Here is a 13,928-nt window from a genome sequence, read left to right as displayed (position 1 = left end):
TATATATTTACTTTACACATATATATTCATTCCTATTTTTCTATATATTTTAAAAATTGAGGTTTAGCTTACATACGGTAATGTTGAAACCACTCCTAAGCGGTTTTTTTTTTTTTTTTTTTTTTTAATTTATGGCTGTGTTGGGTCTTCTTTGCTGCGCGTGGGCTTTCTCTCTAGTTGCGGTGAGCGGGGGCTACTCTTTTCATTTCGGTGCGCGGGCTTCTTCTCACTGTGGTGGCTTCTCTTGTTGCAGAGCATGGGCTCTAGGCATACAGGCTCAGTAGTTGTGGCTCGCAGGCTCTAGAGCACAGGCTCAGTAGTTGTGGCGCACGGGCTTAGTTGCTCCGCGGCATGTGGGATCTTCCCGGACCAGGGCTTGAACCCGTGTCCCCTGCATTGGCAGGCAGATTCTCAACCACTGCGCCTCCAGGGTAGTCCCCCTAAGTGTTTAACTCAAATGTGTATGCATACACCCACCAGATCAGGAGAGAGAACATTTCCAGCCCCCAACATACTCCTTTGAGTCATCCCTGAGATAACCACTATTCTAACCACCATCACCCTAAATCAGTTTTCCTACTTTCGAACTTCATGTAAATGGAAACCAGCAGCATATACCTGTTTCTGCCTGACCTCTCTTGCTCAGCATGTTTCTGGGGTTCATCCCTGTTATGTGTATCAACATACCAGCAGTCTGTTCCCTTTAAAACTGTGTAGTATTTCACTACATGAATATTGTAATTTCATTTGTCCGTTCACCTGCTGATGGGCATTTGGATTAGTTTCCAGTTTGGGCTATAATGAATAGTGTGGCTGTGAATATTCGTATGCAGGTTTCTGGTGTAGATAAGCACTAATTTCTATTGGGTACATGCCCGGGGATGGATTTTCTGGGTCACAAGGCAGGCATATGTTTTAATAAGTAACTCTGACAGATAGTTGTCCTGAGTGGTTGTATTGGTTTACACTCCCACCAGCAATGTTTGAAGACTTCTGGCTGCTCATATCTCACCAACCTCTATCTCACCCATCCATTTCACATCAACCATTCTGATAGATATGTAGGTGTCTCATCGTGGTTTTAATCTGTATTCCCTGTTGACTAATGATGTTGAGCCTACTTTTCTTTTTTTCTTGGAGTGGAATGGTGAGAAGGTCTCACCTCACTAATTTCTTTAAAAATTCCATGAGTAAGCGAAGGGGGCAGGGCTCTTGAGAAGTGGAGAGAAGAGAGGTGCGGTTTCATCCTTCCTGCTTCAAGGTAGGTGATCCTCCTTTTTCTGAGGATAGGCTTTGGCCAGTGCTGAGTCAACCTGAGAGGGAGAAGAGAAGGGGGTGTTGTTGGCAGGGAGAAGGACAAAGCACGTAACACATGGCACCTCTGCTACTGAGGGTTCGGGCGGAGCTAGGGGCCTGCTGACTTGCCCCTCGTTCCCTCGCTGTCAGAACCCACCACTCCTGACAGACAAGCACCACAGCATGAACGAGAGCACTCATTTGGGAGGCTGGTCCTGGGTTTCACTCTCTGTAAAATCAGAATTGTAACAATATTCACTTCACAAGGCTGTTGTCGAAAAACTTAAACAAGATCATACTGGTCACTCTGCAGACTCTGCTTCGGAGCTGCAGCCCTGCTGAGCCCATGGCACACTCATGCGCAGACATGGCTGTTAAGGGGCAAGTCTTGGGCCGTGACTTCCTCAAGCTGTTTACAGACGATGTTCCAAAGGAGAAAACTTCGGTTCTCTAAGCACGGGGATGATGAGATCTGGTTATAAGGGTTCCTGCTTTCCCAGGCTTATTCCTGGATTTATGCATCAGGATGATGAATTTACATGCCATAATAGTACACACAGCAAGTCCATTTAGGGGGAGAACTTTTCTGATGAGAACTTCATTTTGAATATGTCCAGACATCTGGTCCTTGGCAAATGCTGGACCCAACCCAAATGGCTCTGTGGGTTGTCTGCACAGCTAAGACTGATGGGTTGGATGGCAAGCATGGGTTCTTTGGCCGGGAGAGAGAGAGCACGGATATTGTGGAGGCCATGGGCATTTTGAGTCCAGGAATGGCAAGACCAGCAAGAAGACTCTAGGCCATTCTGAGAAATTTGATTTTGTGTTTTATCTTATCCCCACCATTCCTTTTGTTCCTGTGGAGAGCACCTCCCAGCTCTCAAATCCTGTTATCTTTGTGCTCTGACTTGCTGTAATTCTTTGGATTCCATATACCCCTTGTCTCCTTCCAGGTTTAGCTGGATTCAGAGTTTAGGCGTTATGAAGTAAAAACTAAATTACTCCCCCAAAGCATGTTATGTTTGTAAAGTATCACAAGTCCTGCCACACAGTAAGCACTCAATAAACAGCACTATTACATGATATGATGCAACAGGAAATCCATAATGCTGCCTATGAAGTGTTCTTCCTAAAAGAGTGAACCTAGGCTGGATCAAACCTCTAGCTTTACTTACTAGTTTACAGGAAATACAGACAGAGGAATAAGTTAGACACCACCACGAGGAATGAGGGACATTTGACAGGACAAGTGATGCCAGTTTCTCTAACAAATTCATGATGTGGCAATGCAAGGGGTGGGTGGGAGAGACTGTTCAGAATAATAGAAACCTAAGAGAGACCTAACAACCAAATGCATGAAGGGAATAAAATGACCATGACTGGTTTAAACCTTTGAACATATCGACTGTAAAAAGACTGTTTTCGAACAAATAAGAAAATCTAAACATAGATTAGATATGCAATGATATGGAAGAATTATTGTTAATTTGCTAAGTGTTATATGACACATTGTCATATATTTTTTAATTCCTCATGAGTTACAGATTACACTGAAGGATTTACAGCAAAGATGAAACAAGCAGGGCAAAATGTTAACGATAATTAAATCTAGGTGGTAACAGGATTGTTACATTATTCTTTTAAGTGTTCTGTGTTTGAAAACATTCACAGTGAAAAGTGGACTTAATTCCTTAATAAATGGAGGCTAGTATTATCAAGTGGGTTCTAGTTGGACAGCCTCCCTGTTTTCTTGGGTGAACACAAGACTGTACCTACCCTCTATTTTGCAGAGAGGACCAAGGCAGAGCACCTCTCTGTGACCGTGGCTCTGGAGGGATCCAAGCATGGGTGCAGGGTCCCAATAGACCGAGCACACCCTCAGGCTCCAGGGCCCACTGCAAGCCTCCCAGCCAGGAACCTTCTCTCTGGAACTCTCTGGGCCCAGTGGGTACTTGCAGCCAAGCGTGTCGTTCCTGCTTTCAACACAAACACATACCTGCACCCTTAAAACAGATCCTATTTCCCTCTGAGAACAAGGCCAAAATGAGGGGTTGCATTTCTGCCCAACAAGTTGGCATCAAACAAAATCACAGGTGAAGCCAGCATTATACTGTAAAGCGAAGCTCTATAATCACTGAAAACAGTTGAATTATGTTCCAGGACATAGAGTTACAGAATTTCAGAGCTGGAAAGGAGATCAGATATTATTAAATCCAGACATTCTGGGGGTTTTTTTCCTGTTTTTTTTTTTTTTTTTTTTTGGCCATGCCACGCAGCATGCAGGATCTTAGTTCCCTGACCAGGGATTGAACCTGTGCCCCCTGCAGTGGAAGCGCGGAGTCTTAACCAATGGACTGCCAGGGAAGTCCCAATCTAGATGTTCTGAAGCCTAGGGCTCTGTGCATGTACTACAGGGTGGCCTTGTCCTTTTGCATATTAAAAAAAAAAACAGAACTCAAAAAATGGAAATTTATCTTAAGACAAAAATAATTTTTTCCCTTTTGGCTGAAATTATGTCTTTTTAGATGGTTAATTACCTTATTTTTTCCTCAATCTGATCAGCAGTTTTCTATTTTGATTCAAAAATATGAGTTTCTATTTAATAAAAAAAGTTTTTTAAATACAGGACCCACAGAAGAAAAAAAAAGTTACCAAAAGGGCTTCACGGTGGAGCCGAGATTGGGATCCACTGATCTGGTCCAATTTCCCCATGTCACTGTGAGGAAATGGAGCCTCTGAGCTGGGAAGCTAATTTGTCAAGGTCATACAGAGAGTTGGGCGAGGACCAGGACTCGACTCCTGCCTCTCAGGCCATCGCCGCAAGGGGGACTACTGTATACCCAGAGGACATGCACCCAAAGTACAAAACTATTGTGAGTGATGCTGACCTGCCCAAACAAGCACTACCTATAGGCAACATGTACCTCAATCTTGCTTGTCTTCCAAGTTAAGAGGGCTGATTCCAATACTATTATAAGCAGCTACAACTTATTAATTGTTCACCATGTGCCAGGTATGTAGCACTGATGAGGTACATACTACAGCTATCCCCATTTTATGGATGAGGAAACTGAGGCATGGAGAAGAAACTTGCCTGAGTTTATGCAGCTAGTTAAGGGCAGAGCCATGATCCACACCCACCTGAACTTGTCTAGTCCATGATGCTCTGCATTGTTTAAAGGTCCCTCAACATGAATCAAATTTTATTCTAAGATTTTTTTTCACACTATTAAAGCTGCAAATCAGGATAAAAGATTCTTTACCTCCTGCACTTTCTGACGTTTGGCTCAGCAGCTATACACACTGCATGGTTTTTTTTGTTTGTTTGTTTTTGGCCTCGCCATGCAGCATGCAGGATCTTAGTTCCCCGAACAGGGATTGAATCCGTGCCCCCTGCAATAGAAGCATGGAGTCTTAACCACTGGACCGCCAGGGAAGTCCCCTCACCCTGTGAATTTAAATTTGCATCTGTGTGAAGTCAGAAAGAGAAAAACAAATATCGTATATTAATGCATATATGTGGAATCTAGAAAAATGGGACAGATGAACCTATTTGCAGGGCAGGAATAGAAAGGCAGATGTAGAGAACGGACGTGTGGACACAGTGGGGGAAAGGGAGGGTGGGATGAACTGGGAGATTAGGTTTGACATAAATACACTACCATGTGTAAAATAGATAGCTAATGGGAACCTGCTGTACAGCACAGGGAGCTCAGCTCGGTGCTCTGTGATGGCCTAGTTGGGTGGGATGGCGGGGGGGAGGGAGGTCCAAGAGGGAGGGGGTGTGTGTATGCGTGTGGCTGATTCACTTCGCTGTGCGGCAGAAACTAACACAACATTGTAAAGCAATTATACTCCAATTAAAAAAAAATGTGCATCTGTGAAAAGGTGTCCAGCAACATTTTCACTGCAACTTTGCTCTATAGCAAGCAGCAGCATTCAAATTCAGTGCTATATACACCAAACAGTTCAAAGTGACTTTATCAGGGGATGGAGGAAAGGAGAAGTAGGGAATAAAGGGACTTTCAACATTATAATGACACAAGAATTATTTTGATTGGGGGGGGGATATTTTCTCAATGAAAAAAATATTCCAGTGATCAGTCTTTCCAAGAACTGTCATTGCATTTTATTTTCATTGGAAGGGCACTAAAGTGGGTTTCAGAAGACCTGGGCCCTGTCCCGGTTCTGCTACTCACTGGTCTCATGCCTTAGTAGGTGACTTCTCTCTCGGCCTCTATTTTCCCATCTGTAACGTGAGGAAGTTGGACGATGCTCTCCGATGCCCATTCCCACTTCAGCCATGAGCGCTGGCTGAGCAGACGTGCTCAAACCAGGTGCCTTTGAATTTGTTGGCTTTGATCTGACACTGCTCTGCATCACCAGGGACAGGGACAGTCTCAGTGGAAAGTCCCCCATCTGTGTGGGGATGTGACAAAGGGGGTTTTGGCGTGAGGACAGTTGTGGGGTGTCTGCAGGCCTCCCCAGCAACCCAAAGCATCCCCACTTCCCTGCACTGTTCAGTCTCAAGCGATGGGTATGTCCCCAAGTTAGCTAACAACACTGGGCAGACACAGCTGAGAGGTTACCTGAGTTGGAATGACCCTCCTGAAGCTGGAGCTGGAAAAGAGTAGGACCTACTAGGCTGAGTCAGGGGGTTGGCTGACTCAAAACTAGTATTAGCAGCTGTTTTTCAGGCTTTGGATGGTGTGGCCTTTCTCTCCACAGATCGTCACCGTCTCTTGCTGCCCTCCCTCTCCTTGGACAGTTTCAGAATGACGCTTTGCCAAGAAGTTATTCACACTGGGTGGGTGAATGGTTTAAAGTCAGTGCAAAGCAGGAGACATGGGGCTGCTTATGATACGGAGATTGAGTGCTGGGAAGCCAGAGGACACGACACGTCGCAATCCTGGCTCTGCTGTTAACTGATTGTGCGGTCTCGGCAGTTACCAATCTGCTCTGAACCTGTTTCCCCATCTGTGAAACACGCGGCACAACACCCATTTCGCAGGACAGAAGGAGGATGGAACAAGAATGTAAGTTCCCATCTCTCTTGCCTCCCCCTCCTCAAAGCAATGCAGTCTGTCTTCCAACTGCCCTCACTCAGCTCACCAGCGACTGGCAAATTTCAACCTTCTCGACAGCAAAGGACATTGTTGCCCTCTTCTTCCTTGTTGAGATGCTCTTCCATCAGCTTCTGCGACTTACACGTTGCAGGTTCTCCTGTGTCATCGGATGCTGATTTAGTCTCTCCTGAGGAGCCTCCCCTCTCCCCGCAGGTTGTGCCCATTTCCCACTGCCTTCTTGAGATCTCTCCCACAGGCACCTCGACTCAACCCATCCCCAGCCCAAATCATAGCTGTCCCGCTCCCACCCCAGGGCTACCTAACTTGCTAAGTCAGAAAGCAGGAGTCAGATCTTCCTCTCTCCCTCAGTCTTTGAATCTGGTCACTTCTACCTCCCAGAGAACACGTCCACCCAAAGCCCTCCCCACAGCCTACAGCCCCTGCCCTCACCTCCCTCCACGCTCCGCCCTGGCCGCTCTGCTCCTTGCTCTTGCTTGAACTCGCTGGGCTCTGCTGGTACTGTTTCCTCTGCCTGGCATCCAGCTCCTTCTGCAGACATCAGCCTGGCTCACTCCTCTCCGTAGTTCAGGTCTCTGTCACGTTACTGGAGACCTTCCCTGACCGCCCTCTGTAAAATCACACTCCCCATTCAACCTCTCCCCTGCATTACTTTTCTTCACCGCATTTACCATCATCTGACATGTATTTGTTTATTGGCTCTTGCCACACCAGAATGTAACTACGTGAGAGCAGAGGTTGTTATTACTGCTATACCCCTAACAACCAGCATGCAGGAAGTGCTCAGTATTTGTTGGGTGAATGACTGCATTTCCACTACCACCCATTCCCAGCCACCTAACTGATTTCCCCACAACTGCACCTTGCCCGCTAATCCTCTCCAGTGGTCTCTTCAAACGTGAATCTGATCGTATCGTTCCCCTGCTCAAAACCCTTCAAAGAGCCCCTCAATGTCCTGAGAATAAAGTCCAGACTCTTGAAGCAAGGCCTGTGTGACCTGACCCTGCCCCCCTCCCCTCATTCTCTGCTCCAGCCATGCTGGTCTCAGGGCTCACACCCAGGCTCTCACCATGGGGCTTTTTCACATGCAGCTCCTCACATCCCCACCTTCCCCCGCACCTCCTCATCCAACAAGTCTCAGCTGAAATGCGGGACACTAGAGTGTGGAGGTTAAGAGCCTTACTCCAGTGCTAAACTACGTGGATTTGAATCTCAGCTCTGCCACCTAGTAGCTCTGTCACCTTGGGCAGGACACTTAAAGCTCTCTGTTCCTGACTGTCCTCATAACTATCTCACAGGATTGCTATGAGGATTATATAAATAAAGTCACATAAAGGACTGGCCCACAACAAAGGCTGTTTATTATCATTATAATTGCTTGGGGACACCTTCCCTGATGCCCCCAAGTTAACCCACCCCATTAAACACATCCACAGCACCGGGGAGTGCTCCTCTTTACTCTTACTGTTGCTCTTTGCCCCTTGTAGACCTGAGCTCTGTAAAGGGCGCTGCCTCTGTCTTGTCCACAGCCGCGTCCCCAGCACCTCGGGCAGGCCAGGCCCGCAGCTGATGAAACATGAAACACATGTTCATTCCTAGCTCTTTCCCTCAACAGGGCTGCCTTTGGCCAGATACACAGAAGGGTGCAGACCTGCCCTAGCCACCTCCAGTGAGTCTGGTGTCCTTCAGCACAGAACAAAAACCAACCTCACAGGCCTTCGGTGGTGAGAAAAGCTGCCAAAATAATCTAATGCCTGACTCAGAGACTTGTCAGCTGAGTGTCTCTGGCATTTTAACCTTCACAAGTCATTCCGTTTGGTTCCAAATAGAAATGCTTGTCCTTCAGGGAGCTGGATGGGAGTGACTATTCCAGCACTAAGCACCCCAGCAGGGAAATAGTGCTGCCTGCGACCTGGCTACCTCACTGGGCAGGGTCACTTCTGCAACGTTTAAAGAACAAGCACCTTGAGGAGTTCCCAGGGAGGGTGGCAAGACAAGCTCTACCGGAAGCTGATAAAAAGATCTTACATCTAGAAGTGGTTTACCTTATTAAGAGTCTTGGGAAACAAAGTGGTCATCCATAAGCAGGAAGGGAAGTCCTTGACCTGCTTCTCATAGACTGGTCTCTATCAGGGAACCCAAAGAGAAAGATCCAGACACTCAAGCTCAGAAACACCTGTCTTTATACAGAGCTCTGCTGAGGGAAGGTGAGGGTGGTCAGGTGCCCCTCTCCACCTCCACCACTTCTGCCCAGGTGCTAAAGCCCACGTCCTTATGGATGAGCACCAGGCTGGGAGCAGGACTTGGCTCCTCGGACACCACAAAGCACTTATCTTGGCTCTCAGAAAGGGTGACCTCGAAGACGTCCGGGGCTGGGGATCCGCCCCGTTCACTGCATGTGTCCAGTAGTTCTGGCTCGGTCTGCAGGAGCACCACGGTGGGCTCAGAAGTGGCAGGCGGCACACAGGGTGGGCTGGAGGGTGCCCCGGGCTGATGACTGAGCTGGTGCCGCTTGAGGCTTTGGAGGAGAGTGTAGCCCATGCCACAGGTGGGGCAGCGGTAGGGCTTGTCAGCCAGGTGGGATTTGAGGTGGCGCCTCAGCTTGGTCGCCAGCGTGTAAGCACGGCCGCACTGGGGGCACGGGAAGGGCCTCTCGCCTGAGTGCAAGCGCTCGTGCGCGCGCAGTGTGTGGGGATCCCGGAGGGCCTTCCCACACACGGGGCACAGGTGGGCCTCCCCGGTGTGGGAGATGAGGTGGCGCCGCAGTTCAGGCAGCTGGGGGAAGGCGTCAGCACAGTGTGGGCAGCGGTAAGGGCGCTCCCCTGTGTGCAGCCGCAGGTGCCCGCGCAGGCTGCCCCGCTGGCGGAACGCCCGGCCGCAGTGTGGGCACAGGAAGGGCTTCTCCCCCGTGTGGAGCCGCATGTGGTTCCGCAGGGAGCCCTGGTTGGCCAGGGGCCGCCCGCACACCGGGCACGGGCAAGGGGCAGGGGCCGCCGGCACCTGGTGTGTCTTGCGATGCAGCCGCAGGGAGGGCCGGCGGGCGAAGGCCTTGCCACACTGGTCGCAAGCAAAGGGCCGGGCACCTGAGTGTACAACCTGGTGCTCTCTGAGGTCTCGCCGGGTACCGTAGGCCTTGGTGCACTGAGGGCAGGGGAATGGCCGCACCCCACGGTGGCCCAGCATGTGGGCTTTGAAGCTCTCCTCTGAGCTGTAGCTCTTGCCACACTCGGTGCAAAGGAAGGGCTTGTGGCCCGTGTGCACGAACGCATGCTTCTTCAGGTGGCAAAGCTGCAGGAAGGCCTTGCCGCACTCCACACAGCGGTACCGTCGCCCCCGCTTCGGGGAGCCTCCCACCGGGCCAGGGGCGCTCCGCAAGCATGCGGGGAAGCCAGGGTGCTGCTGCTCTCTGCTCTGCCGGGCCCCGGGCTCTGAGGTCTTCGCTCTGGGTGGCCGTTGATCACTGGGGCTACGCAACTTCTTGACTAGGTAAGCATGCAGCTGGGGGCCCCTGGCAGAAGATGAGGAACTGGCCTCACTGCTCTCAGGGCCCTGCTGGGGAGTGGAGCTGCTCTGAGGTTCAGGTGGCATCTGGGTCTGGGGTGGGTCCTCCTCGTCTACACGGCCATCCTGAGGCAATGGGCTGAGTGGCTGGCTCTCCTTGGAAACCTGGTCCTGGATTTGGGGCTTAAGTCCAGGGCTCACTGCCTGGATGCGGGGGGGTGACTGGTAACCAGGATCTGCAAGGCAAGAGTGGGGTGCTGGGCTTAGTAGAGACTGTAACAGGGGGTCACAGTGGTCTCACCAGGAAATTATAGGAATATGTGTCTTCTCCTCCTCAGCTCCTGAACTGCAATGGGAGCAATGACACCAATCTCTTCCTTGGAACATGAGTCACACACTCTGTTTATCTTTCTGTCCAGTCTCAGGTGCCTTCTGGGGAGGCTCTCCTGGGAACCACAGTGTCTAGACATCTGGATAATTTCTAGAGAAAGGCCATCCCAGAGTGCCCTTGTTCTCCCTCTGGAGACATGCACTTAGGATGAGTTGAGACCACCACCTCCTCACTTTAGCTCACGTGAAAATAAAAGGAATCCCCAGCCCCAGCCCAGACAGAAAAAACATAAGAAAACTGGAAACCTTATACACAACTTGCTGTCTTTGTCAATGTGACCTTACTACTCCAGAAAACTTAACTCAGGAAGATAAAACTTGCAAATATCTATACAGCTGACCCTTGAAAAACACAGGTTTGAACTGCATGGGTCCACTTATACGAGGATTTTTTTCAACAGTAAGTACCACAGCACTACATGGTTGAATCCACAGATGCAAAACCACAGATGTGAAACCCTGGATATGGAGGGTCAACCATAAGTTATACTCAGATTTTAAACTGCCCGGAGGGTCAGTGTCCCTAACCCCCGCGTTGTTCAAGAGTCAACTATATTGTTCATTCCAAAGAAAAGACTTGTCACTCTTTAATAAAAAGCATCAAATGACAGTTTACATCCCCAAACTCTTTGAACCTCTTACCTGAAAATTCTAGCCTTGCTGTGTCCACAAATCCTAAACTACTGTGTCATGATCCTTACCCAATACGGATCGAGCCCCGACCCCATCCCACACTGAAAAATCCACCTTATACCAGACTTCAAAATTTAGATAAATATCCAGGCTTTGCCCTTCCTTTTCAGAAATGCTACTGTTCTCCCTTACCGTCTTACGCCATAAGCTTTGCTTTGTCTTATCAACAGGATATTTTGGTGGTAATTGGGGAAGCCAGCATTTATTTGATACATACCTGTGCAAGGCTCTGCTGCATCCTCCCCGGGGGAGGCCACTTCCTGTTGTACAGCAGACTCCACTTCTGTCACCACAGCCAAGGATGCCTCTTCCTCTAGCCTGGGCTGGGTGGGGCTCAGGCCCTCCGAGGGAGGCTGGGGCCACATCAGCAGCTCAAAACCTGGCAGCACGACCCGGTACACCTGCAGGTGGAGCCTCTCGCTGATCCGCACTGGGGCCACGTTTCCCTCACCCTCCAGCCTGCCCCGCTGCACCAAACTGCAAAGCAGAGCAAGAGCTAGCTCAGGAGATCCCCTTCAAGCGGCCCTCCCTGAAAGCCCCAGCTCCTGGGCAGTCTGAGTCCTAAAGGATCCCATGCCTTTGGAACACTCACTGCAAAAGATCCCTGGGTGGGAACCAGAAGTCAGCTTCCAGGTCCATCCCATGCCACAACAGAAAGCCTCAAAGGAGCATCTTCACTACATACTGTCCTGTAACTTACCTAGTCCAGCCTGAACTCTGCTCACAAGCACACACATCTCCCCACGGGCCTAGTGACACGTCCTGAAATAAACCAATAAAAGTCTTTCTCCCATGTGTTTGAGGGGACCAGGGTGAAACACACAACCAAAAAAACCCTGATGTAACTTCTCCTGAGACAGATCTAAGATGAAGCCCCTGGAAGGTTAACAGTCTCTGGTCTGCCTCTATAGGACTATGCCATTCGAGTTTTCATTCAATAAAGGCCCAAAAAACTGTCCCCTCACCTCCCTCCCAAAGTGTGGTGAATTACTAAATTGAACACATTATTGCCTTTCAGTGAATACCAAACAGAAGAAGTAGTAAGAGATATATCAACTTTAAATTTGTTTTTCAGGACTTATGCAATGAAATCCTTTACCTGTGCTTTTTCATCTTTTGCTCCAAATAATCCTGGAGAATTAAAATAAAGGAAACGGCCATTCTTTTATTTTACATATGAGTTAAACGTGGCATGCCATCTAACTAGTTATGTGACAAAGCTGGGATTTGATCCCATGGCTTTTTTTTTTTTTAAATAAATTTATTTATTTTATTTATTTATGTCTGGCTGCATTGGGTCTTCCTTCCTGCGCACTGACTTTCTCTAGTTGCTGCGAGCAGGGGTTAATCTTCATTGTGGTGCGTGGGCTTCTCATTGGGGTGGCTTCTCTTGCTGTGGAGAACGGGCTCTAGGCGTCTGGGCTCAGTAGTTGTGGCTCGCTGGCTCCAGAGCGCAGGCTCAGTAGTTGTGGCGCACGGACTTAGTTGCTCCGCGGCATGTGGGATCTTCCCAGGCCAGGGATCGAACCCGTGTCCTCTGCATTGGCAGGTGGATTCTTAACCACTGTGCCACCAGGGAAGTCTCCCCATGGCTTTTTAATTCCAAAAACCTTTGCTCTTGACTTTCGTCGTCATTGCTGACACTCTACTAATCCACCTTTTTATTTTTCTTATTTTTTTTACATTTTGGCTGCGCTGTGCGGCCTGTGGGATCTTAGTTCCCCGACCAGGGATCGAACTCGCGCCCCCTGCGGTGGAAGCGCTGGAGTCTTAACCACTGGACCCAGGGAAGTCCCATCTACTAATCCACCTTTTAATAACTTTTTGCACCTCCTCAGCTACCGCAAGTGAGGGGATGAGACAGTCCCTGAGAGAGAGGGCATAAACCATCTCCTATCTCTTGAAACACCCTGCATCTTCTAACAAACTGGAAAGTTATCAAGAAACATCTGATCAAAATTTTCAGTCACGGAGAGGTAACGCCCTAGCCCTCAGTACCTCCTTCTGCTTTGTTTTCACTCCATGGCCCTTCTGCTCGGAGACAGACTCCTCTTCCAGTGGCCCCCAGAGCAGTCCCGGCTGCAAGGGTTCCCCAACACACCAGACCCCCAAGCGCTGCTCCTTGATGAGTGAGGGGCCAAGGGCCAAGCCCCGCGGGAGGCTCTTTAGAGCGAGGATGGCTCGGGTAGGTCCGGGCGAGAAGTCTTTGAGCTCCTGTGCACAGCCTTCTCTGGAAGGGCTCCATCCTGAGTCCGGGCCCAGGCGTGGATCGGGGGCTGCAGGAACAGAGGAAGACAGTGAGGAAGCGGCCCAAGAGGTCGTGGGGTGCGGAAAGGTGAGGGAGAAAACCCGAGGTCCGGCTAGGCCTTAGGAGTCTGAGGGATCTGTAAGGGCTCCAAGGGGGCCCCGGAAAGGTTTGAGGCGGTTCGAGGGCTCTTAAGAAGCTCCCACAGGTTCTGAGGGCACCGGAGGAGGATGCCAGGCTCGGGAGGAAAAGGGTCGGCAGGGGAAAGAATTGACCAGAGAACGTTAGGAGTATCTAGGCCAGGGCCGAGGGTCGGAGACACCGCAGGTCACTCACCGAACTGCAGTCTCTCCCACTCCAAAGGCAGCTCCTTCGCCTCCTCCATCCCGGGTCAGAAAGCCTCCCTCCGCCGGAAGTGAGACTCACCTTCTCAGCTCCCCCCGGAAACAGTCACTGACTACCAAATTTCCTCTCGGGAAAGAATCGTAAGAGTCAGACCTCTTTGGTGCGCAGGACTGGGAGTTTGGCAGTAGTGGTGAGGCAAATCTCTGTCCGAGAACAATACGAGTTTATAATTCCGGAGGTCCACTAGGGAGTTGAGTATCCGGTAGAGAGGAACTAATTGTTTCAATGGCTTCCTTTTGGGAGGGACGAGTCGGACGGTTATACTGTCTCTCCTCCAGGCGGGCACGTAAGCGGGCACGTAAGGAAGTGGGCGG

The 13,928-nt window shown here is 49.7% G+C and overlaps 1 protein-coding gene across 4 annotated transcripts; it reads right to left on the bottom strand.

The window, feature by feature from the left end:
* Positions 1-7,716: 7,716 nt before the first annotated feature.
* On the bottom strand, positions 7,717-13,743 carry ZNF408 (zinc finger protein 408). Of its 4 annotated transcripts, none has more exons than XR_014250325.1 (6): positions 13,546-13,743; positions 12,963-13,240; positions 11,665-11,726; positions 11,182-11,441; positions 8,426-10,138; positions 7,717-7,946 (listed from the first exon to the last, which is right to left on the bottom strand). XR_014250325.1 is itself a non-coding variant. In XM_082410750.1 (6 exons), the coding sequence occupies exons 2-6, from the start codon at positions 13,207-13,209 to the stop codon at positions 8,598-8,600; spliced, it is 2,142 nt and encodes a 713-aa protein (XP_082266876.1). In that variant the 5' UTR covers positions 13,210-13,240; positions 13,546-13,743; the 3' UTR covers positions 8,547-8,597. The 4 variants fall into 4 exon arrangements, 3 of the variants coding, with proteins under 3 accessions (XP_082266874.1, XP_082266876.1, XP_082266875.1); XM_082410750.1 differs by lacking the exon at positions 7,717-7,946 and adding an exon at positions 12,064-12,095 and having other exon boundaries at positions 8,547-10,138; XM_082410748.1 differs by having other exon boundaries at positions 7,717-10,138.
* Between the last annotated feature and the right edge of the window lie 185 nt (positions 13,744-13,928).

Source organism: Balaenoptera physalus (assembly GCF_965194825.1).
Source record: "Balaenoptera physalus genome assembly, chromosome: 10".
Classification (NCBI taxonomy): Eukaryota; Metazoa; Chordata; class Mammalia; order Artiodactyla; family Balaenopteridae; genus Balaenoptera; species Balaenoptera physalus.
This window is presented reverse-complemented; position numbering and strand designations above follow the sequence as displayed.

Bases quoted from the DNA above. Each gene is read 5' to 3' on its own strand.
- ZNF408 (XM_082410748.1), bottom strand. From the start codon at position 13,594: ATGGAGGAGGCGAAGGAGCTGCCTTTGGAGTGGGAGAGACTGCAGTTC. The intron at 13,241-13,545 runs GTGAGTGACCTG...CTGTTCCTGCAG, and splicing joins GTGGGAGAGACTGCAGTTCG to CCCCCGATCCACGCCTGGGC. The intron at 10,139-11,181 runs GTATGTATCAAA...TACTAAGCCCAG, and splicing joins TGCAGCAGAGCCTTGCACAG to CACCCCACTCTTGCCTTGCA.